This window comes from Orcinus orca, chromosome 10, assembly GCF_937001465.1.
Source record: "Orcinus orca chromosome 10, mOrcOrc1.1, whole genome shotgun sequence".
Lineage (NCBI taxonomy): Eukaryota > Metazoa > Chordata > Mammalia > Artiodactyla > Delphinidae > Orcinus > Orcinus orca.
Window position 1 is genome coordinate 102,421,665 of NC_064568.1, and position 26,552 is coordinate 102,448,216.

The window sequence follows — 26,552 nt, forward strand, 5'->3', positions numbered from 1 at the left end:
TATAAGGAGACTCTGCCTGAGGAGAAGTCAGACTACAGGCAGTTTATCAAGCGAAGCCAGAGCTTAGCAAACAGCCCAGGGACTTTCCTGAGCTATTTCTTGGAAGGAGAAACCGGCGGGGCCGGCGACCCCTACTGAACACGGAAACAACCCACTCCTTCCCCAACATCATCCCTCCTCTCCCCAGTCCCACCCCCCTCAGTCAACTGGTCACCCTCCTCCGCCCCACACCCGCCCCCATCACAAGCTCTGCTGAACCGAGCTCTTCCATCTGGGATCCACCCTCCTCCTTCCATCTCTACTGCCACCCCCTCCATCAGGCCACCTTTATCTACAGGGGCTCCCTAACTGGCTTCACTGCCCCCAGGCTTAGCCTCCCCAATCCATCTTCCCCAAAACCAGCAGCAAGATCTTCCAAATTTATAGGTCTAATCAAGTCACTCTACTGGTCAAAGTCCTTCGGTGGGGTGGCTCGTTAATACCAAAAACGTCTCTACAGATAAAATCCACATGCCTCGCATAATTATAAGGCTTGGAGGCTCACAAATTTTGCTGTCCATCGAGATCTGGGAAGCGTTACAATTCCCAGTGCTGCAGCAGACCCCGCACCCGTGGAGCCGTAACGTCTGCGGGCGAGAGCCAGTCTTCAGCACCACCACCTGTCAAACACACACACACGCTCACACTCGCCACCCAGAATCCTCAAACCTCGGTTAGAGGCCACGCCTTCGTGCTCTATGGCAACTTGTCCTTCCCCTGTTATACCACCAAAGACCAGGCGCCGGGTCTGCTGCTGACCTTCGGTTTCCCCTGCCTAACCCAAGGCTCTGGGAGCAGGGACGTGTCCTCCTGGTGACCACGCATCCCAAGCAGCTCCTAAGGAAAGGGACCGTGATTTCACTGCCCAACACTGGTCTCCAGCACTCACTGGGCACCCAACTTTTTATTCAAGTCCAGGTTGGACCCCTTTAAAATTGATAAATCAACAGTAAGCACTGTGCTCCTGAAAATCTGGGAGGTGGTTCTTTCAGAAGTAACAGCCCAGAACAGGGGGCAGGAAGAAAGAGCCCCTCGCCTTGGAGCACACCCTGGGAATAACCCAACTTTTCAAAACCCTCCTCAGTGAGCACATTCCCAGCAGCTACAGAAACGTGCCCGATCTTTAAGTGCCAATATCCCCTCGGTTCTCTCTGCCGGGTCACTCTAATATTCTGCGCCACTGTTAACATCTTTTCTGAGTTGGCAACATTGTCCTCAGATAGTAATGACATCTCCCAGTCCACTGCTTCCCAGGGCCGTTATGAAGCGTAAGTGAGAATGTACAGAAAGCTCATCTGAAACACAAAAAAATACTCCACAAATATAGGTTATGAGACTTAGTATAGATTAACAGTAAGCAAAGCCCAGAAGACATACTTATTGGAATTGTTATACTTTAATTTCTGGGTAAATGGATACTATGAAAGAAACGGCCGTGCTTTAAATTCAAAAGGCACCCTTGGAAGGATTGCAGCTTCACTCATAATCTGAGTTGCTTCCAGAAGATGGTCCCAAGTTATTTGCTTGTTTCTAAATTATCTACAAGCTTCAGACACTGCACACATCTAAAATGCTCATTAGAAGTCAAAGAGCTTTACATGCCTAAATTTAGTTTGTGGATGAATATATATGTGGACTGCATACAACCCAAAAGCATTCAGTAGATCCTATGATGCATGCAAAGTTCCTTAAACTCACTTTCACCCCCAAAGAAACCTACAGCGGGAAAATCACATGGAGCCACGATGGATACATTACATCAACACGGATCAAAAACGCATCACAGGGCTTCCCTGGTGGCGCAGTGGTTGAGAGTCCGCCTGCTGATGCAGGGGACACATGTTCATGCCCCGGTCTGGGAAGATCCCACATGCCGCGGAGCAGCTAGGCCCGTGAGCCATGGCCGCTGAGCCTGCGTGTTCGGAGCCTGTGCTTCGCAACGGGAGAGGCCACAACAATGAGAGGCCCGCGTACCACAAAAAAAAAAAAAAAAACGCATCACAATTACGGGAGAACGCAGTCTGTGGCTGGCTTCTGTCTCTCATTTTTGACAGCCAGACCCCACCACGAGCCCCGCTGCCCATCACCTACAGACCTTTAGGCTCTCACTCACCCTCCGCGCCCATGCTTAAAAAGAGGCACATGGTCCTCTGACTAAGCCAGCATGGTCAAAAGCTGAAAAGGTCTCAGTCTTAAGAGGTTCATATATCTAAAGAGGACAGGCTAGAAATAAGTTGATCTGAGTTCAACACCACAATCTACAAATAAAGAAAACTCCATGTAAGTCTTTTTTTCCTTAGTAACATTTAGCAGGGTTGCATACATATGTGTACGTCTTAACACACAGAAGTTAAAAGAGAAAGAAAGCCCTGTAGTTAGAGAAAACCCCTTGTTCTGTTGAAAATAATAACACTCGGGGCAGCCAGAGTCCCGTGGATGGACAAGGACGAGTCTCTGGCCCAATGCTGACAGAACGAGCACACATTCCAATAAAGGCCTATCAATGAAAAACTAAACTTCTGTAAAGGTAATTCTATAATAATGAGGAAATATACAGATGTTAAGGAAAAGGTAAAACTTTCATAAACAGTCTAATTAGAACCACAAAAAAGTTATACAGGAGAAAAGAATGAAAGAAAAAATTTTAACGTTATGAATGGTTTGCATTCAGGTGGAGGGAACTTGAATAAATTTTCTCTCATCTTTCGATTTTTCCTTATTGTCTAAATTTTTGAGAATAAGCTTCTAGTTCCTATCCTGAAAACAACTTTAATCCCGCCAAGACCGGACAAAGTAAAAGGTGCCAACCTCAGCGTGTTACAGCAGAACGCTATCAGCAGGCCCGTCAGTCTCTCCCAGCTGCTCTGCACTGAGTAATAGCCACGTTAGCAGCTACTGCACAGAAGGCAGGATGGAGCTAGCTTCGTGGGGATGTGGAGGAAAGTCATCCTCTCCGCTAGGCCACAAGTGGGCCTAAGCAGATTATCCTGTGCTCTCCCAGGAAGAAAGTGGTTTACACACTGAGCCGGTTTTAAACACTCCAGCACCACACAGAAGAGAGCTATCCAGTCACATCAAGGACAAACATTTAGACTGGAAAGTTACAGAAACATAGGAAAAGCCCTCTTGAAGTATAAATACCCATCAATTCCAAACCCGATTACCCAGAAGCTATGACCACGGCAGCTTGCGAGGTTGACATCACTTTCAAGGGGCCTGGAGTCGCCAAGGGCTGAGCAGGCTCCAGCTTCCACACACCGTTCAAGTCCCAGGGTGGACACCACACGGCGTCAAGGAGGTGGTGGGCTGATGATTCTCGTGCTCTGAGTGCTTTCTCACTAGTAAAGCCCTGAGCTTCAGAATGTCAATGACCACTGTGCCTGTCCTCTTGCAGGGGACAGGGGGCGCTGGAGGGGAAGCAGCACAGCCCATGCAGGGCTTCTGCTGTCAGATTCCAAAGTTAATGCTCCCTGGAGGACCGTAAACCTCTCCTCTGCGCATATGGACCATAATGAGAGTTTTATAAGAATCACAATTGTGGCAAAAACACACTCAAATCATGTACCACAACTAACACTGAACATTCTTCCCCTGAAATGAAAAAACGTTTATATTCAAACTCGGAGCTACTGTGCAGCTGTAATTTGGTAGGGAACTGGGTCTTGATCCTGCACTACCGCTTGGCTCTCAGACAAATCTCTAGGCTTTTACCGCCCTGGACCCCAGTCTGACTGTTGCATCGAGGTCACAATCTCCAAATACATTTCTATGCTGCCATAAGGGAGAAAAAAATGTGCACATATAGCAAAGAACACTCCAAATATACATCGGTTGAGGGCATGGGGGCATGGAAGTAGCAAAACAAGCACCCCAAGTTCCCCACACACAGCGTAGTGTAAAGGACACTGGGCCAGGAGCCAGAAGGTCCAGGTCTGAGCTCCCAGCTGCCATCCACTCTCTGAGGGACCGTGCGGAAGACACTCAGCCTTAAGGGCTCAGCTTCTCCGTCTGTCGAACAAGGAGGTCCCGACAGGTGACTTGGGAAGTGTACATATATATATAAATCAAAGGTCTTTTCCAGCATTACCTTTCCTAAATTTCTCAGCTCAAATTTCCTCTTCCTTTACCCCTGAGAGCATCTGCTGCAGGTTCTACACGTGGGACCCGTCACCTGACCACAGGGCTTCAGTACAACTCCTGGAACCATGAAGACAGAGTATAAATTTCCCTCATTCATTCATCATTCTATTAGCAAGCACAAAACCATCACTTACATCCTAATATACAAAACCATGTGCTAGACACTTTAGGGGACGGATATAAAAATGAACAACTTCAAAAGGTCCAGTCTCTACTTAAAGGCATTTAATGTTTACAATCCAAAGGGAAATATAAAGAATTGAAGAAAATTGCAATGATAAAGATCTAGAACAAACTGCTAATTAATCACAGTACCTTTCCCACGAAGCCTAGATGGGACCTCAAAATCCTTCTCAACACAGCATTCCACTCAGCATCCTAAAGACTGTAGTTAGCAGGTGAGGTTAATTTTGCTGCCAGGTTAGGCTCGCTCCTGAGCACGTGCCCGGGCACTTCCAATGCCCTCCTCCCGCCTGTCCCCCTAACCTCCTCGACTTTCACCTTCACCTCCAAACCATTAGATACTCCAGAAAAGCCGGGGGCCCCTCAGACCCTCGTCACAGTGGCTGAAAGCCCTTGCTAATTCACCTTTGCCAACTTTTTAAAAATTTCAAATTGCAGGGAAACAGGAAATATATATACTTGCTTGCCTCCATGTCTACCACACTGCTATATTAAACTCTGAACCGCATGACTTATACTGGCATTGACATCTAGTATATTCCTACTAAGAGGAACAATGCACAGTGTCACTGAGGCTTAAATCAGTGCACATACGAAGCAGCAAGTTTTACAAACACACACACCTCCTCCTCTCCTGCTGTGAGAGGCTGCATCCCTAATCCTAGCTGGCCATCTGGGAAACAAATGACTTTGTGATGGCATTGTAAATTGGTTCTACTCCTCTGGAAAGCAATCTGGCAATACGCTTTAGAAGCCATAAAACTGTTCATACTCTTTGACCTAGTAATACCACTAGGGACTCTATCACAAGAAACTAATTCAAAATATGGAAATAGCTACATGCACAAAGATATACCTTGTGGTGTTATTAATAACTGTGAAAAGCTGGGAGCAAGATACTCATCAACAACAGAGTTAATTACTTAATGGTATAGAATCACAACAGAGAATGCAACCATTAAAACGGTAATGATGAAGATCATGTAGCAGTAAGGGGAAATGCAGACGCAAAACAACAGACACGACGATGCAAAAATCACTGAAGAAAAAACTGATAATCATTGTTTTAGGACAGTGAAGGGGGTGTTTTCTCCTGTTCTGTTTCCTAGCTTTTTGTGATACAGCACTGACGCTTCTACCATTTAAAGATAATCTTTGGAAATATGAACGCAGGCCTTGACCGTGAGGATGAAGAGGCAAAGGACCACATCAGAAAGCCCAGCCGCTACCTTCCGCGGCGGGGAGGGGACAGGGCCCTCCACAGCCTGGGGGCCGGGGGCATGTGCACAGAGCAGCTCCACAGAGAGCCAGCCGGCAGTGGTGTGCCTGTCAGTGATTAGGGAAGTATGAGCAGCGCCCATCTGCTAACCCCAGTCAATTCCCTCCATTACCAGCATCCCGAGGCCAAGAATTCCCTGGGGCACACCACACTTGCTGGCAGCTTAGTTATCTGTTTACCAGATAACTAAGTATCTGTTTAGTAACTAAGTAACTAAGTTTACCAGTTATCTGTTCACCAGGTCACACGGGGCTGTTCGATAATTTATTTAAAGCAAGTAAGCTCAGATTTTCACGTCTGGAGCAACGAGGAATGTCTGCGCCAAGAAACGCTATCATCATAAAGATCGGGGGAGAGAGCAGGAACCACCTGTCGCCTCTGGTGAAACAGAGGAAGCGGCAGCACTGATGCTGCCACTTGGGGGTCTAAGAAACGGGCGCCCGGGCGAGGGCAGGGCTGCCTCTCCAGGGCTGACATGGGGATGGAGGACGCAGGTCAGGAAGAGCGGTCCAGCCTAACAAACATTCATCCAGATGAACACTGATCTCAGCTTGGGGCCACTTAACCCCATCTGCAGGTTCACCCTGTGTCCAGCCGGGGACCAGTCCCGCGCAGGGAGATTTAGGAGCTCCAGCCTGCCTGGACTGCCAGCACTGAGGGGTCTCGCAGGTTCTCTGCTTCCCTGCTCCAGCGTTCCTGCCCTCACCCCTGTGGCCGAGGGCCTCTTTATACTGCAGGGTCAGTGACCAAGCTCTGGTCTCTCCGTGTCTCAATTTCTGCTCCGAGTCCCTGCCAGGGAGGGAGCGGAACAAAGAAGTCTCAGAAACAGATTTTGCAATTAGACAAAACTGACTTAAATTCAAATTATGTTACCCTCCTCCCTGCTGACATTGGGAAAATTTCTTAATCTCTCTAAACGCAGTTTCTTTTTCTACAAAATGTGCACCTACGCCCTCACATCACTGTCAGGATTAAGCGAAGTGAGGACCCCAGCATGTGACGCCACGTAACGCTCGTCAGTCCACGTGCCCTCACGCTCCTCAGCCACCGGCGCCCCGCCTGCCTCTGCACCCCCTCTAATCCTGCCTGCTAACAAGGCCTGCACAGCCCCACCCTGCCGCTCAGCCTCCTATGCTGACCACACACCTGGACTCCACTTGCCTTCTGGAAGCGCCCACCACCGAAACCCAGACGCTGTCCTCTCTGCACCACGATCTGACGCCAGCGTGGGCGCTTGAGGCCGCACCGCCTGGGCTCACAGCCCTGCCGTTCACTTGTTAGGAAATGTGACTTGGGTCAAGCTATGGAACCTCTCCGTGCCTCAATCGCCCCATCTGTGAAACAGAGACAATGGCAGTGCCTACCTCATAAGACTGTGAGGTGGATCCCTGTGTCTGCAGGGGTCTGGGAGCCATGTCCAGCACACGGCAAGCAGGCACTTTTTACATCTTTGACTCCCTGTGAGAGTGCTTCGTCCAGATCACTTGGTTAGCTGCCTGTGCTAGCCCATGTCATCAGATGAGCAAGCATCCCCGCTAGCCTCTGACACCAAGGGAGATGAAGCAGGCTCTTAGAGTGAAGCCTTTCTGGTGCCAGTGTGGTCCACAGGCCAGCATCAGCATCACGTGGGAGATCATTCGAAATGCAGCCTCTCAGCCACCCCCAGCCCGACGCAAATGGAATCTGCATATTAACACATTTTGAATGCACAGGTCCTCTGTCACCTGGGGTTCCTGTTATAACACAGATGGGGGGCGGGGGACCTGAAACTCTGCCATCGTAGGACCCCGCTTGGAGCACCAGGTGTGAAAAGACAACACCGAACTCCAAAGAGGAATTGCACCAGGATGTGAGACAACGACTGCCTTGGCACCTGCAGGTGGAAAATGAGGGAGACGGGCGTGACTGATGACTTGGAAGAGTCCATAGCTAAGAAGTCAAATGGCGCGGGGAGCTCCCTGGTAAGTCCTTAGAGGGTAGGGACCATGTCTTACTCATCCTGGTTTTCTCAACAGAGAATGCCTGGCACAGGGGAGGCAAGTCACTGTAACCATCTATCTCCGTCTCAATAAAACCAGAATAGCACTTGCTAGCTTTACAAAAACACAGCTGTTTTATAGCTGTATTAGCAGCCCCTCCCCACCCTACTCTAATATTTGCCTCTACATTTCCTATATGAAGATGACACAACCTATCATTAATCAAAGGGAACCATTTCTAAACTTTTTGTCTCAGAAATGATGCTGGCTTTGAAAACCCGCGAGGCGGGGGGTGAAGGTGGGGTGGGGGTAGGAGGAGGGGCCGGCAGAACATCCTACACAAAACAGGGGCTACATTTTTAAAGAGCATTTGCTGGTACCTTGCTGACTCTTTCATTTTAAACATCCAGCATGTTGAAAACTAAGTGAAGGCAGAAGAGGGAGTGCCCCGTTGCTATAACCCTTCACCTTTTCTTAGTGACACACAAAACTAATCAGCCCCTGGAGGTCAACAACCAGGGACTAGTTAGAGGGAAGGAGACAGGGAAAGCAAACGAGAGTAGAGATTAGAAAAATCACACCAACTGACCCAAGAGTCCCTTGAAGTCCCTCCTTCCTGGGGAGCACAGCCCTCATTTTCCAAGACAGCAGCAATGACCAGATGCCCTTGCTTTTGATCTCAGCAATCTGTCCCCTTGTCCAACAGGGCCCTCGCCCTACTGCCCACCTCCACACACACCTGTCACCAAGTTAATTGACTAAGGGGAGAAATCTACACAAATGGGAGAAGAAAGCTATCTTCCCAATCCAATGCCCACAGCTAGCATGAAATTACCTAAATGTGAAAGCACGTCAATCCCAAATGTGCCTCTCTTTGAAAAAACAAAGGAAGATCACTGGCAGATGTCTCCAAGAGAATCTCCTTTACGTCACTCTGAATCAGCAGCTACGTATGAACACAGAGTAACATTTTTACACGCTTATACTACATAGACCTACATGTACACACACACAAGTGTACGTTTCTCTGCTCTGCCTGTATCTGAAGCGGCTCTGGGGTGGGTAAGGCAGCCCTCGTCCTCAGCTCCCGGCGTAAGCCAGCCATCTTCTGCCCTTGGGTGAGGTCTCTAAGCAACTCCACGGATCGTATCCACCCCTTCTGCTTCAACTACTGATGGAGCTCTCACAGAAAAACAGAATACAAAACAACAACAAAGTTTCAAAATTTTACATCTAAACATTCCTTTTTAAAATGAAATCAAAGCAGGGAGAACACCTGTTTCCCCAAACCTCATCTCTAAACTTTCACGAACTTTCAACCAAATAATCTTAAAGCCACAGTCACACAGGGAGGATGATGCCAGCCCTGTCACTGACTTTTTAAAGAAACTCCGAGGGCCCAGGAGGAGCTGAGGCAAAGCATCCCTCTGAACCGGGGAACCCTCGGAGGGCCTACGTGGTGTAGCCAAACACACAGCCACGTTTCCCAAAGTAATGCCACGTTGAGTGTTACAATGCACAGGGGCAGTGAGGCTCTGGACGAGAAGACTTCGGGAACTACAGAAGCGTCAGCTTGAACCCATCACAGTCTTCAGTTTACAGAATGAAACTGCCCTCGGAACGCAGAGTGACTGGGAGCCGGCAGTGAAATCTAGGCGAGCGGATCCCTGTCCTTCCTCCAAGTTCCTGAACTCAAGTCTCCGCAGAGTAAGCGAGACCCGTCCCCTACAGACACCAGCGCTAAGTCGCGTGCATAGAGAGACATACTCCATAAGGACGTGAAAATCATCTTCCAACACAAATAATCAAAACAGAAGACAGTCCCTGTGTGTGTGAGGAATATTTTCCAGCAATCCCTGCTAATAAGGACACCCTGAGAAAAGGCATTTCTGTATCTTTTGTGATGAGAAAAATCTTAATTACAGCCCAAAGAACAAGGTACTCAAGAGGAATTAGACCAATGATCCCATACCTTGACCATACATTTAGAATCACCTGTGAAGCTTTTTAAAAATCCCAGTGGCCAAGGCACACACCAGGCCAGTGACATGGGAATCTCTGGAGGTGGCCTGCAGTGCACAGCCAAAGTTGGGGACCACAGAATTAGGGATTATTCTAAAGATACCTACCGTCCAGAGCAGAGTCAATCTGAGCATGACTGTGGGCCCTTGATTCGCTGGGACCTTTGTCTAAATCTCACACCCAGCTATGACAGTGGATGGTACAAGCCACTCACCCTCTACCTTAGGAGGGGCTCGGGGCCATGCACACACAGCCCTCCCCTTAAAATGCAGCACAGACAAGGTCGCCCATCCAGAGGGCCTGCCGGGATGAGCAGGGTCCAGGAGACCCTCGGTCTGTATCTGCAGGGGGCACCTCCCTGGCAGCAATGTGAGGGGCTCCGGAGACGGGCTGGGACATGAGCTGACACACGGGCCCAGCTGAGCCAGTGTCCCCCGGGGAGCACGCTCTTTGCAGGATGCCGCAAAGTCCCTCATGACCCCTCTGTGAGGGAGGATGCAAACCCTCTTAGCAAAATACACACGAGGATTAAAGAAATGGGCACATTTTCTTGCTGTTGCTCCTCTATTGATAAAGATGGAAAATTCACTTTATCTGAATTTTTTTTAAAAGTCCTCAGTGTTTACCATTGATACTCTCCAGGTTTCCCCCCATTTAAGCTCGGCTTAGATAGTTTTGTTTTCGTTTTATTTGAAAGCAAACTTCTGGCAGAGGTACGCAGAGCAGAGATATATACAAAACTCCAGCAGAATCAATTCGTATTTATTCAAAGCATTTAAAAGCAAAATTTGACCCAAGAACTCAAATAAAAAGAAAATCAAACATATTGCATACATCTTGAAAGATATTTTAAATAACAAAACATTTTAAAGCGTAAATGTAGAAAGGCAGGGGAAAGACATACAGAGATATTCAACATGTAATATCTTCCTACAGAATGTGGATTTTTTTTAAGTGCACTTTTGGCCAAAAAGAAAAAAAGGAAAAAGAAACACCAAGCCCTGAATCTAATATGCTTACCAACATGAACTGTAGAGGCAGATGGCCCGGGCCTGAACCCACACGAAGGGCCCTGGACCACATCTCCGAGCCTCTGTGCCTCCTCTTATCTTTACATCAGAGGCTCTGGAGTCGGACTGCTGGGCTCAGATTCGGGTCTGCACATGAGCTGTGTGAGTGCATGTAACCTCCCCGCCCCTCTCTCCCTCCTCTGTGACACTGAAACAAGAACAGGACCTACCTCCAATCTGCAGAAACTGGAACCTCGTGCACAGCTGATGGGAATGCAAAACGGTGCAGCTGCTGTAGAAAACAGTCTGGCAGTTCCTAAAAATATTTAACATAGAATTACCATAAGATCCAGCGATTCCACTTCTGGGACTCTGCCCCAAAGAGCTGTGAGTAGACACTGGAACAGATATTTGCACACCCATGTTCACAGCAGCATACTCACAATAGCCAAAAGGTGGAAGCAGCCCAAGTGTCCACCAACAGAACAACGGATAAAATGTAGCACATACATACAATGAAACATTATTCAGCCTTAAAAAGGAAGGAAATTCCGACACAGGCTTCAACATGGATGAACCTTGAAGATAACTATACCAAGTGAAATAAGCCAGTTATATAAAGACAAAATATGCTATGACTTCACGTATAGGAGGTACTTAGAGCAGTCAAACTCATAGAAACCGAAAGAATGATGGTTACCAGGGGCTGCGGGGAGGCGGATGGGGAAGTAGTGTTTAATGGGTACAGAGTTTCAGTTTGGGAAAATGAAAAAGTTCTGAGATGGAGGCAGGTGATGGTTTACCCAACAATGTGAATGTACTTAATGCCAGTGAACTGTATACTTAAAAAGGTTCAGATAGTAATTTTTATGTTTTGTATATTTTACCACAATAAAAGAATAAAAGTAAATAAGAAAGCCTAGTCCCTATACCTCCTAGAGTTGCTGTAAGGATTGGATATGTGTGAAGTGTTTAGAGTAACTGGCAGGGAAGCCCTCCGTAAACACTAGCTACAGCTACTCTCTTATTGTCCTACCTTCAGAGCTCCCTCCAGGCCCCACTACCATGTTCTGCAGAAACAGATGCTCACTGACTAGATTTTGATCCCCCTCCTGGAGCTGTACAGCTTCTGCAATGAGACAGTTCCAGCCCTGGGCTTCCTTCCAGCATAAATGCTCTATTATTGGGACAAAACTTCCACTGCAATCAGATAAAGATGAAGAGACCACCTGGTTCCTGCAGAGTCTTCACACATAAAGCTGAGAAGACCACAACTAAAAAAAAAAAAAAAAAAAACTGATTTTATCATCTATTTCCTAAATGGTTTGTTAATAATCTTGCCTCAAAGATAGGTTCATAGGCTAATGCTATCATATAAGTCTGACAGTGGGGAAGAAAGGAAAAACGTTCCCCTACTATTCATAAATATTCTTTCACCTTTTATCACAATCGAGACTATTTTCCTTCTTTGCTTCATCATTTAAAAGCCCTTCTATTATGAAAATTTCCAAACATATACAAAAGCAGAGACCCGACTAGCCCTCATGTACCCAGCTTAAGAGCCAACTTCAACCTCTCTGACCCTACCTACGACTCGACATTCTCGCCACCAAAAAACTAGAATAAAAACACCAGGGCAGGGCTTCCCTGGTGGCGCAGTGGTTGAGAGTCCGCCTGCCGATGCAGGGGACATGGGTTCGTGCCCCGGTCCGGGAAGGTCCCACGTGCCGCGGAGCGGCTGGGCCCGTGAGCCATGGCCGCTGAGCCTGCGCGTCCGGAGCCTGTGCTCCGCAACGGGAGAGGCCACAGCAGTGAGAGGCCTGCGTACCGCAAAAAAAAACAAACAAACAAACAAACCAGGGCAGCTACATTGAAGCAATGTTCTTTTCTAACAATCATCATCATCATCATCATCATCATCACCATCACTATTTTACTTTTAGAAGTTCTTTTTGGATATCTTCTCACCTGCTCTCCTTTTTTTCTTTGAAACTACAAGTAATTTCCATACCTACTATGCCAAGGTTATTGTGAGGATGTAATACACACGAAAATGCAGAGCTTGGTGTGTGAAGTGTATGAAGGTCCGGAGAAATCTTAGTTCTCCACGGACCACCACCCCACCCTTCTCTCCAAGACAACAGATACCAACCACCGCCACCCCTCTCACACATACCCTTCTCCATTAAAGAATGCCCTTGCTTGTCCCTCACTCCTCCCTTCCCTTCCCAAACACTGGTCCTTGCTCCCCTCCTGTCCCCTCGGCCTGCTTCGAAGCCAGGGATCCCAAACACAAATGCCTGATCACAAATCCAATCACCTAGAAGACCCCGAATATAAAGACAAGTACAGAAACTGGATAAACTGAACTGATCAATATATTTAACATTTAGGGTACCAGCCACTAAACTAAAAATTAAAAACATACCCAATCTAGTGCCTGTATATTATTTAACAGAAAAACCAGGCTAGACACTCATGGTAAAAACAGCTCAAACTGGAATTCCTATGCAGGTCATGTGTATGTGTGTGTATTTATATTTTAAACATTAAACCCTTTTTTGATGATCCAAGAAATTTTATCTGCTGATGAGATTCATTTCCTTGCAGTACTTTTCGCCAGTGGCAAACCTGCCACATCTAATTTGTTTTTAAAGGAATTCTAATCACCCAATCAATCATACTCTCGACCTTCAGCCTTCACAGTCACTTCGCTGTGGTCAAAATTGGCTCTAAAAACTCATGTTGTAACAGTTCTGTTGTCCTCAAGCTCCAAAACGCCAATGACAGGAATATAATTTGACCAAACCCTCTGGTAGAAGAAAAAACAGTATCTGAAGTTTCTAATTCGTCTTCTACCAAGATTCTTTAAATAAAAGTGAATGTCTAAGATATTATTAAGGAATAACTTTTCCTCTACCGGGGTTTAAAGACTTATAAATCATCCAAGTGTCTATGCAGTGAATCTGGTCTCTTCATTACAAAAATCACACGTCTCACTTTTGCTTTTAAATAACTTTTCTTATTGCAGAGATATAAGGACCAAGTAATAACCCTTCCAACGCTCCGACCTCCCCTCCTGGCACACGTTCAATCTCAAGCGCGCTGGCATACATCGTTCTGGCTTGGAAAGGCATCCGCATTTGCTGCCTGCCCTTCCTGTCCCCATCCTCCCTCCTGGCTACCTGGCTTCTCGGGGCCTGGCACACAGCAGGTACTCAATACATGATGCTGCCGGGATCATTAAGAAAACTTTAGGGGTAATAGAGACAGAAGTTGCCACATCAAGTAGAGAAGCTGACTCGGGGTGGGGAGAAGAATGCGGTTATTTTAGACACACTGTTTGAGGGGCAGGCGGGACATGCAGATGGACACATTCAGTGATAACCACCTCGGCGATGATGTCACACGGGGATGAAGCAGGTCAAGGAGGGAGGCCCTCTGCGGAAAGACTCCATCTGCGAGCAGAGAGCTCAGCTCTGAGCATCACCGAAGCTAAGGAAGAACCGCATTTCAAGGTGACTGAAAACACTGGTTGGGGTGTGAAACGCCACAGCTAAACTGAAGAGGATTAAAGACCGTAAATGAGGGGATGGGTGACTTAATCACTAGAAAGTTCTCCAACTTTGAGACGCTGTTTCAGTGATGAATGAGATACATACTTATAACTACCTGCAAGAATCCCAAATAAAATGTAGGCAAACAGAAACCACTAAGGGAACACTATACCAAGGCCACGGCGGGGGGGGGGGGGGGGGGGGGGGCGTGGCCACCATGCACAGCACAAGGATAAATCAAGGCAGGAGATCCAGTCCCCTAACTGGCCCCATGATCAAAGGAGAAAAAGCAAATGATCAGCCCCCAGATGCTTGACAAAACAGAGCATTCCCTCTTCATTAAGACAAACTCTTAATAAGATAGGAATAGATCACTATTGCCTGAATATGATCCCAATATATCCACCAAAAGTCCAGAATCATGATTTGAGAAACCACTATAGGCATTCCATGAAAGTCCAACTTCTGAATAGAGAAATGGGAATCAGCGAGTGACAGAAGGTTCCCCCAAATGGAATTAGAAATGCCTCTGGAAGGTATGAAAAGATGTTCAATCTCAAAGAAATGCAAATTAAAATGACAATTAGGTTTTAAAATATCTACAGATTGGGGAAGATCATGTTCTTTGATATCACAGTATTATGAGGGTCTAAGAAACAGGCATTGCTGGTAAAACTTCTATGGAAGGCAGTTTGACAATATCTATCAACATTTAAAATACACACATTTAATTCAGCAATCCCACCTGTAGTGAATTAAATTTATAGATATACTTCTTTTTTTTTTTTTTTTTTTCCTGCGGTACGTGGGCCTCCCACGGTTGCGGCCTCTCCCGTTGCGGCCTCTCCCGTTGCGGAGCACAGGCTCCGGATGCGCAGGCTCAGCGGCCATGGCTCACGGGCCCAGCCGCTCCGCGGCATGTGGGATCCTCCCGGACCGGGGCATGAACCCGCGTCCCCTGCATCGGCAGGCGGACTCTCAACCACTGCGCCACCAGGGAAGCCCTAGATATACTTCTTATATGTGTGCAAAATGATGCATGAACAAGGATATTCACTGAACAATTTGTTAAGAGCCAAAGACAGGAAATACATTTCCATTAATCGGGGACTAGCTAAGTAAATTAAGAATAAGGCAGCACTACATGTATTGACATAGGATATCTCCAAGATATATTGTTAAATGATAAAAAAGAGGTGTTGATTGGCTGTGCATGGTAGCTACCATTTTTCAACAGGAATATAAATGTAGTTTACGCATATACACACGTATATAAGGAAGTGCAGACACGGTAGGAGCTGAGAGACAGAGACAGTTGAGAGGCTACTATTCATTACATGCTTTTATACCTTTCGATTTTATACGATGAGCATTACAACCTAGTGACTTGAGATCACTCTTGGCTTCCCCTTTCCTTCGTTCCCTCCATCCAGCCAATCGGTAGGGCCTGTGAATTCTGTCTTTACAACATCGCTGCCACTTCAGCCCTCCTTTCCACTCTCGCCACAAGTGACATAATTTAGAGACCCTCAGTACCTTCCTCCAGGATAATTAAACAGCCTTTAACACCTTCCACTTCAAATAATTACCTCCTCTAATTCACCTTATGTACAATGCCAGATTTACCTTCTAAAGCACACATTTATTAAGCTTCCAAAGGCCCGAATTCTGCTTGGCCTATCCAAGTGCCCCCGCAGACCCCAATTCCCAGGGACCACACCCCACACTTGGGCTGAACAGAACTGCTGCCAGGGACTAGAACTACAGCTGTTTCCTCTCACCCTGAGCCCCAGCGCCCGGCGGTCTCCTCCCTCAGGAATGCTCCACGTGCACCGGCTGAGATGGGCTGTGGCCCCCAGCACCCACCGTGAAGGCCTTGCCCTCAGGACACTGCCCCTGACGTGCATCCGGGACATGACTACAGAACTGCACGTCTCTCTCAAGGGGGCCCCGACACGCCCACCTGCTTCCTTCTAAGCACCCACACCAGTGGTCAGTCTTCCCCTTGCAGCTGCCCCTCTGCTTCGTTCCTCGGGCTTCTGAGAACAGTGATGTACCCACAGCAATAAATAAAGAGCAAGTCATCTGGTGAGGGTAAGGCTTCCCTTCAGATTCCCCGGATTCCAATTGCTCATTAAAGGGCTAAAAAGCCATCCTGAATCTGTAAGTTTAGATGTGCCCAGTGGTCACAATGATATTATACTAAGGCAGGAGGTACTAAAAATGCTAAGTAACTGTTTCTGATTCTTTTTGCCTTTCTCAATGGACTCTGGTAAAAAGATTGGAATCCCAAAGCACATAACACATATGCAAGAAAGTCCATCTTACCTGTCACTTAAAAGTCATTTTCTAGAGTTACTGTTTTTTTTAAATGAGAGAAATGATCTTTCTCAGGGTGAGCATGTAAGGTTAGTGATGGCTGGGAGCAGGGACTAAATTGGGTGATTTGGGGTCCTTGACAAGAGGCGTCTACCACTTCCCAACGTAAGGCAAATTATGCATTAGTTAGGTCAAGGTCATTTTAAAAGAGGCGATTCCTGTAGACACATAGGTGTCAGGAGTCCATATTAGTTTGGACAATAAGCATGGAAAAGCATTTTAAAATTCATCATCGGGGACAATTTGGGAAGATGAAAACGTTCCAGAGAATGGATGGTGGTGATGGATACACACAATGTGAATGCATTAATGCCACGGAACTGCACACTTTAAAATGGTTTAACGGTAAATCTTATTTTATATATATATATGTTTATATATATGTATTTAATGCAACTTTTTAAAATCCACCATGAAACATGAATTTAAACATTTTATTTTTAATACAGTAAAAGATACGACTACCAGTTCTTTTTCTTTCTCATTTCAAGACCCGCGACAATATAGAGAAAACATCAGCAGTTGAAATCTGACGGCGGCTCTAATAATGCGGTAATTATTCAAGTTTATCCTGATAATTCTTTTTATAATCCTACCTTCACTTGAAAAGCTCTTGGCCTTCAAGGTGAAGTCCATGCCATGCAGACAGAAGGCCACGGTTGCATAAGTACCAGCTGACTGAGGTTAGCCACAGAAGGCAGAAAGAAGGTTGAACTCAAACAACTCCAGGCCCTTGTTCCTGGATGAGTCCTCCCACAAACTACAGCCCAGGAGGGCTCTAGCCTACTGATACAATGCAATCAAAATAATTAAAATTAAAAAATAAAGAATGGAAGGAAAATGCAATGATAATCCGAAATCACAGAAGGTCACTGAGGACATAAGAGCTTCTGCTTCTCAAGGAGACCATAAAACACACCTATTACGCATCATAAAATGAGCTGAATGCAGGTCACTGCTTTTAGAAGGCCTTTTCAGCTGCAGAAATTACCTATGTTTAATGGGTTAGTATTCAGTGGTAATATTTTTCAATGCCAGAAGCTAATAAAATCACATCCTCTGGATCTGCGGTGTCTAATATAGTAGCAGCTAATCACAGGTGGCTATTTAAATTTAAATTAATTAAATAGATAAAAATCCAGCTCCTCGGTTGCACTAGCCACGTTTCCAGTGCTCAAGAGCCTCACGTGGGTGGTGGCGGCCACACTGGACAAAACAGGTAGAAACACTTCAGTCATCCCCGAAGGTCTGCTGGACAGAGCTGCTCTAGGGTACTAAGTGTCTTTTCCTGAAGCCATCACAGCATTTCTGTTCGTTCACTCAACAAACGTTTGCTGAGCTCCTACTATGTAACAGGCACAGGGCTAGTTGTCGAGCATGGCAGTGAGTAAAACTAAGAATTTAAGTAGGAGATAAAGAGAAACCTCCAATATACGAATGGAGCCCTGATTTTTAGATAAAGATAAGCAGCCAGGGAAGGGCTGTCTGAGAAAGTAACGTTTAAGTCAACATTACAAAGGTAAGCCATTCAAAGAGACAAAATTTCCAAACAGAGGGATGGACGCACCCATGTGCTCAGGTGGGGAGGGCTTAGCATGTTCCAGAAACTGATTTTCATGCATTTTGCAGCTGTCTCATTAAACTTGAAACACCAAGCAAAGCATTTAACTGACACCCAAATCTATTCCCATGGGGAAGTCAGACAACAGTCCGTATATTATCCTCAGCCGTTCCCCTTCTCCCTCTAAATCACCTGCCTTTCTGTCATTTCATTTCTTGAAGGACTGACTTCTGAGTAGGCAGGCAGAGAAAGCAATTAATTTTGTTACTTCTTAGCAGAGGAAATAGGGGCTTAGGCGAGGTTTCTGAGTGACTGTGGATTGTAACTGGCCGTGCTAACATGGCCACGGAGATGTTCTCATCACAGGTCGAGCAGTTTCCATCTGAGGGTGGTTGTCAGTATTCCTGCCGGGGCAAACCACTCACACCGACTTCGGACAGCAAGACCCAGTCGCTGGGCAGACAGCTCACTGGGTGGATGGCCTCTCCCTGGAAATGCAGCTAGGGGCCACGCGGCGGGGCACCACCGCCCCGTCACTGCCCCACACACAGCGCACGAGGGAGACTGAACACACCCACTCGGGCCTTTGAAGCCTCTGCCCCACAACTCACTTGTGCCATTCACACACCTCGTCATTCTCCCAGCTTCTCCTCTTCCCGTCACCTTTGCAACCAGAGTGGCCGTGCCCCTCACAGCCCAGGCTCCTGTGCAGGGGCTGCACAAGGTCTGCAGGATGCACGCCCGGGCCTCTGCACACAGCCCTCTGGTGCACCCAAGGCAGCTGAAGACAGCATCCCTCCTCCTCTGCTCCAGCGGGAGCCAAGCCACCGAGGAAGCCCCTTCCCACCCTCTTTACTTCAGGGACAGAAAAACAGAACCTCTACTGCTGCAAAGAGCTGAAATGCTGGGATTGAAAAACAAAAGGCTGCACTCTCGCACCAAATTAATTAAGAGTCAAATGTGGAAATCACACTTATCACGTCAGGTTTTGATTTTTCAGTCTTAATGAAGAAAAGGCCCATATGCTAATAAACAGAAAACCCCGGTGAGGTGGGGCAGTTATGAAAGACAGTGTTAAGGAAGGTACCTTAAGTCCACACATGCCATGGCATCCACTGGTAGAGACATTTCTGCCCAAACATATTTCAGTAACTAAGTATGCCATCAACATTTTGGGTGAAATCTTATAAAAACACTTCATTTTCCTACATTTTGCAGAAAGCATAAGCTTCGGATGTTAGAATACCATGTGAATGTAACACAAAAAAGGAAACAAACAAACAAAAACCCACTGAAACCCACAAACCTGGCAGACCTAGTTCACTCAGGACACCACCACCACACCCTCCCTGCACACTCTCTTTTTCCAGAAAACCGAAGCAGCGTGTCTTAGGGTTAGGGTTAGGGTTAGCTGCTCTAACAAAAATACCACAGACCTGGTGGCTTATAAGCAACAAATATTTATTTCGCAGTTCTGGAGGCTGGGAAGTCCAAGATCAAGCCACTGGCAGATTTGGTGCCAGGTAAGAGCACACTTCCTGGATCTCAAGACTGTGTCCTCACATAGTGAGGGGTGAGGAAGCTCTCTGCGGTCCCTTTTATAAGGACATTAATCCCATCCTGGGGGCTCCACCCTTATGACCTGACCAACTCCCAAAGGCCAACCCAACACATCCCACTGGGGGTTAGGATCTCAACATATTTATCGGAGCTGGTGGGGAATTGGGGAATGGGGGAATGGGGTGGGGAGGACCACAGCCATTCAGCTTACAGCACAAGTAATGAGAATATGTTCTTAATCTTGGAAATGTCCCTAGAAGTAAGGACAGCACAGCCTATTTCAGTTCCGATTTGGACAGAAGAGAGGAGTTAAGTAGGAAAAAGCAATCTGGTCACAGGTCACACACCTGGGGCAGAGCCTGGCTGACCTCTGACCTTCCAGGGCTATGTTCATTACTTCACCCATTTCTGGATCATACTGCAATCGTTGAAAAAGGTCAGTAATCGAGGGTTGCTTATTTGAAGTTATAATTTAATTACAGATACAGTGTAACTTTAGAGAAAATATTTGTAAAGAGTAGGCTTCTAGTCCAAATGGAGAGAGATATAAGATACCAACTCACAAGTACCCTCTGCTCAACTTCCCTCATTTACTATGTGAAGCGATCCACAGTGGGCTGGGCACAAGGACAGTCCTTAAAGTGAAGGGTGGAAACTGACAATGTGATGTTGGGATTTTACTGAAAAAAATATTTAAGTAACGCTGAGCAAGGGAAAAATGCCTTTCTTCCATATTACAAGTAAATTACGATATATAAATATTTAATTTTTAAAAGTCCATAAATATCTTTCAAATCTTAAACACGTTCACTTCTAAACATGGGATGTCTGATAATATGCCATTACAGAAAAACAAATTTTAGCTTTGGTGTTGCTAGCACCCTTTACACCCTAGAGAGGTTATCTGGGAAATCATCTGACTTTAAGAACAAATGTTTAAGGCATCTGGGAGTTAGTGGTCCTTAACTTTAGCAAGTTTTACTGCATCTTCTTTGCTTCTGAGCTGGTATCTTTCTGGTAAATAGAAAAATGTTTGTTGTAACTAAAAATAAAAAGTACCTACAGCCACCCATTTGGAACTGGTACCCATTTCTCTTTTCCTCAAAAGTATAATTGCAAAGTACAGTCTCCTGGCTTTCTCCTTCCCCCGCGGTATTCCGAGGGTGATTCAGTATAGTGAGCCTGCATCTGAGAGGCACAGGGCATTTTACTTGAAGGTATAACTATGACACGTATTTGTCCCTGTGTTGCTTGATGTATAGACAGGAATAGGTGGGCAGAGAGAGGCTTCCGGGTGCTCCCAGCCCACGGGGAGCCTGGACAAAGGGACATCTCCTGTCTCCTATTCCTGATGAGGAAGCCTTTCCCCTCCACCAGCCCATCACTCCCATAACGCTGGGCCTGCCTGCCCTGCTTTAAACCTCCTGAGCACAGCCTGTTTGGTCTTTCATGTGCCTTTGTTTTAGTATTTGTGCACATAGGCCTGTGCTCATCTAAGGGAATAAAATCAGTTTGATCTAGAGAGCAGCTTGAATTCTGGAACACCTTACAAGAAATGAAACTGATTTGCAAATATTCACCATGCACTTAGCAGAGGTGCCGGGGAAAAAAAGAGTTAGCAAGAAGTCTCTGCCCTCCAAAATTTCAGGAGGCCAGCTTTGCAAGATTCCAAAAAGCCTTATGGGCATGACTGTGCCTTCACCAGTCACTCATCTTGGTGGCAGCACTGGGGCCAGAGGTTCTCAGTCATGGCTGAACATCAGAATGACCTGGGAAGCTACTCAGAGGTTTTTACTTGACAGCTGTGGGAGGAGTCCTGACATCAGCAGTGAGTCTGACATGCAACCCGGATCAAGAGCCACCACTCTGGGCTGACAGCTCGCAAATTCCCACCGCTGCTAAGGCCACAGGTTCTCAAACTGTCAGGGTTGTTCAACTCGGCCTTGAATTTCATGAAACATCTAGCGTCCTACCCATATATATATATTTTTTGCTTTATGCTCCAGAAGATGCCTTGTGTCATCTGAACTTCAACTAGCACATAACCCTGAGGGAAGCTATAAACACCTTTAGATAATCATTTTAAAATTATTTCAATTTCCTCTACAAAATCACTTTTTAAAAAAAAAGACATTTATTTATTTATGTGGCTCTGTCAGGTCTTAGTTGCAGCATGTGGGATCTTTTGTTGCGGCACGTGGGCTCTGTAGTTGAAGCACACGGATTCTACAGCGCAAGGGCTTAGTTGCCCCGCGGCATGTGGGATCTTAGTTCCCCGACCAGGGATCTAACCCGTGTCCCCTGCATTAGAAGGCAGATTCTTAACCACCAGACCACCAGGGAAGTCCCCAAAATCACTTTTATTACAAGTACTTCTTCATATGAAAATCTCATCCTTAATGAATTACAAAATGTTATTTTTCATTCAAAATCATCATTCAAAATGTTATTTGATAAACATACTAGTTTGCAAAAAATAAGAAGAAATACTGGCTCTTTTCAAAGGACTCTCCTGAAATTATCTTCACATCTTCCACAGAATGTTTTGCTAAGGCCAGTTCTGATAAGATATATATTCAGGCCTTTGTATATGCAAAATTAGATTTTGATTTATAGATTTACTGTTAGGGTTTGAAAGAATAAGGCACATATGTCACAAGAAGATGGGCTGGATGGGGCAGCGAAAAGTCTTGGTGGAGGGTCAGCTGTCTCGTATTTCAAGATCAGGGACAGAATCAATGCTAAAAACTGCTGAAGGGGGGAAACGTTCAAGTACAGGATTTATTTTCCCTTAAGACGAGGTTCTCCCTCCTGTAAAAGCGGCGGACAAGGAGAACTTTGCACACACCTGGCCCACGTTCATCTGAGCTGTTCCTGGAACACCGGGATGTGGGGACGGGAGATGTTCTTCCTGAAGGTACTCACATCGTCCTGCTAAATGAGGGCAGTTCTGTGAAGAACCGGCAATGGGTCACGTGCACAGGGGCAGAAACATGGCTGGACCTTCTGTATTCCAGTCAGCTGTCTGACTTGGGCCGATGGCAGTGGTTCTCCATCCTGATGGCGCCCTGAAACCCCTGACACTTTTTAAAGACATTACTGCTGGGCTCCCAGCCCAGAGCTTACGACTGCCTTGATGTGAGTGGAACCAGAACACTGGTATTTGTGAAATGTTCTCGGGTGTGTGCTGTGAGGCCAGGGTAGAGGACCAGTGGGCTAATGAAACCAGTTCTCCATCTAGCAGCTACTGTGACCTGGGAACAACTAAAGGGACACAAGTTCAGTTGAAAACACATCTGACCTCTTAGCCTAGTCTCTCTCCTAGACACAGGTAGGAGGGGAAGGCAGCTTTTGAGAGAGATGAGCTTGAACTTACAGACAGGCAGACAGAAGGCAAAGAACTAATTTGTTTAAAAAAAAAATTCCTATAAGTGACATCTGATACACTTTATACAAACTCAGTTGTCAATTTTACTGCTGTTTCCCACAAGTAAGGCAATACTTAGTCTCCAAAGAACGGAGTTCCAATATCTGGTTACTTTCTAAAATTCTCAAGGAAAAGACTTTAAGTATATTTGAAAAGAGCTTCTACAAAAATGTGAATCTCTCACATACACATGAGTAGACAACCTAAAAAAGGCACTAAGTCTTTTCCAAGAGATGTTAATAGAAAAAAATGTAAATTTATCTTAAAAGACTAGAAAGCTAGTATAAAAATCAACATTTGAGATTCTCTGAATATTTGTAATATTTCCTATATAAAGAAGTTAGCTTTGAAAATAAGTGAGAATCTAAATTAAAATTCAAATATGACTAAAATTTACCCATGTTATCCAAGAAAACTTAATAAACTTCAAACTCCTGAAGCTGGCTCTGAAGACCTTCTGTGAAGCAGTGCAGCGTCACAGCCAGTACTACAGCTATAGACAGGACACACCCCAGGCCCGTGCCCACCCCCTCGGATTCCTACCTGTACAACTGGCTAAATAACCTAACCTCTCAGGTCCCTTTCCTTAATGGGGGTAAGAGCTGTCCTATCATCTGTCCACTGAGATCTTATAACCTAGAAGAAATAGACAGGTTTCTAGAAACATACAGCCCACCAAAACTGAATCAAGAAGAAATAGACAATTTGAATTGACAGATCACTAGAAGTGAAATAGAACCCGTAATTAAAAAAAAACTCCCTGCAAAGAAAAGGACCAAATGGCTTCACTGGAGAATTCTACCACACATACAAAGAAGAACTTATACCCATCCTTCTCAAACTCTTCCACAAGACTGAAGAGGAGGGAACACTCCCAAAGTCATTCTACGAAGCCACCATCACCCCAAAACCAAAACCAGACAAAGACACTATCAAAAAAAAAAATTACAGGCCAATATCTTTGATGAATATAGATGCAAAACTCCTCAACAAAATACTAGTAAACCAAATCCAACAATACACAAAATGGATCATACACCACAACCAAGTTGGATTCACCCCAAGGTCACAAGGATGGTTCAACAATATGCAAATCAATGTGTTACACCACGTCAACAGAAGAAAAGACAAAAACCACATGATCATCTCAATAGATGCAGAAAAAGCATTTGATACAATTCAACATCCATTCAAATACCCCCCAAAGTACGTATACAGGGAACATATCTCAACATAATAAACTACTAACTCTTGGAAGACAGGATCAGTATTTGATGTGTAGCCCTCACGTAACCACAGAACTGGGACTTGAACCACCAGCTGGTCAACTACTTGTTGAATATGCAGACGTACAGAACCAGGATTTCAGCACTGCTAAAATAGAGGATTTCAAAAATAGGCTTTGAAATAAAAGTCTACCAACATCTGAAAACCTAATCTGTATTTCAATAGCTCAGATGATAAGTTCTACTTCACTTGTATGAACTAGCCAGTGCATCAAAGAAAAAAAATGACTTATCCCCAGAACAGAGAAAACATCATTAAAATAAGCCAGGTAGGGACTTCCCTGGTGGTCCAGTGGGTAAAGCTCTGCGATCCCAATGCAGGGGGCCTGGGTTCGATCCCTGGTAGGGGAACTAGATCCCGCATCCATGCTGCAACTAAGAGTTTGCATGCCACAACTAAGGATCCCACATGTCACAACTAAGACCCGGCACAGAAAATAAATATTTTAAAAATAAATAAATAAAATTTTCAAAAATAATAAAAATAAAGCAGGTACAGGGCTAATCACGTCTGCTCATCGATGGTCCCTCTCCCCACCACACAACGTTCCCTGAATGGATCCTGCACCCTCGTGCCTCCCTGCTTTGAATGTACACTACAACCTGTAACTCAACACATTCTCCATGTTCGCCCTCTGGCTCTTACTACTCATTGTGGAAATACCTTCTCTGATGGAATGCTTTCCCTTAAGACCAAAGTCCTAGTTGAATGTCCCTCCTCTGTACTCCCCTAACATTTCGTAATATTACCCCTATCATAGCACCTGTCAAAAATAAATTGTTACTTTGCTTATCTAGTTCACACTGTAACGCCACCATGTTGTATAATGTATGGCTCTTAGGAAGCGTTCACTGAGTGCTGAAGGAAGGAATGAGGAAAGGGCCTTCAGTTCCCTGTTCATCTCTGAAAATGAGGGAGCTGATGTACAAAGTCTCTTCCAGCTTCCTATTCTATTAGTGTGAAGGACTGATAAAACCAAATGACGATTATGTGTAATAAAGACTTAGATCCACATTTGGAGTCGAATAACTTCTAAATCGTAACATCACAAGTCGCTCACCTATGCAAGATTTCCTTTGCACATCGTTTTAATATTTAAGCTGCAAGACAATAAATTGCTGTTATACTGCTTGTTATGGTTGGAGAAATTTCTCTTCAAAAATCATTCAGTGCTCAACAGCAATCCTGATTTTAATATAAGGTAATGCATGATTTTACATAATGAAGTATAGGAATTTCATAACTATGGATAGGTGGATATTAAAGAAATTTTTGCATTTTGAGGCCTAAATGGTAGTAAGTGGGTTACGCCTAGTTTATAGTCGTTATATAAGAAAATACTCTGTCCAGAACAGAATGCATATTAAAGGACATATGAGTAAGGTCTATCCTCAGCTTCTGGCCCAATCCCACTTTCAACTTCAAATAGAGCTTTTCTTGAAAATAGTCATTGCTGCAATGAAGAAATAAAAAAATGGAGATTTAGCTTTGGAATGTGATTTTTTATTAGGCTTTTAAGGCAATGATATCCAACATACTGGCAAATTATTTCAAGTAAAATAATAAAAGTATTTTTTTGTGAGGACTTAGCTTAGAATCAACTGGGAAGCTACCATTTCTCTAACCTCAGCTATTCCTTGTACTAACAGATGCCTACACTACCCAAACAAACTAAACTTTCGATATTTATTTGGAAAGTTTTATTTGATCACAACAAAGTTAAAATCATTTAGATATGTTAATTGTATACATTAATGATTAAATTGCTTGATAATTAGACAAACAACTGTATATCATAATTATTCCAACTTCATTTTCTAGATGAAAGCAAAATATAATAAAATAATGCAATCCCAACTGTTTTTAAACAAGCCAAAATAATTCTCATGTTTTTTCTTCTAACTTTGATAGCTTTCTCTGTTTGTAACTTGCGTTAACACTGTTGTTTTCCTAGGTGCCACACACCTAATTTATATCATCTGCATTCAACTGTGTTTCATATTAAGAGAAAACAGTTCTGCATCTTTTTCTATAATAATGTACAAGACCCTTGGTCTTGAGTCCTTTGAGTAATACCAAAGGATAAACTCAAAATATTAAAAACCCTTTCAATAAACCTGAAGCAAGAT

At 45.1% G+C, this 26,552-nt stretch overlaps 1 protein-coding gene across 3 annotated transcripts in view; it reads right to left on the minus strand.

The window, feature by feature from the left end:
• The window catches only part of FARS2 (phenylalanyl-tRNA synthetase 2, mitochondrial), a 396,095-nt gene that overhangs the window by 368,282 nt on the left and 1,261 nt on the right, over nucleotides 1-26,552 (minus strand). For 2 of the 3 annotated variants that reach the window (XM_049715580.1, XM_049715578.1), the window contains exon 2: nucleotides 10,883-10,968. The exons of the other annotated variant lie outside the window; for it this stretch is intronic. In XM_049715580.1, the coding sequence (XP_049571537.1) occupies nucleotides 10,883-10,968 (86 nt within the window). The remainder of the gene's footprint in view (nucleotides 1-10,882; nucleotides 10,969-26,552) is intronic. 3 annotated transcript variants of the gene reach the window in all.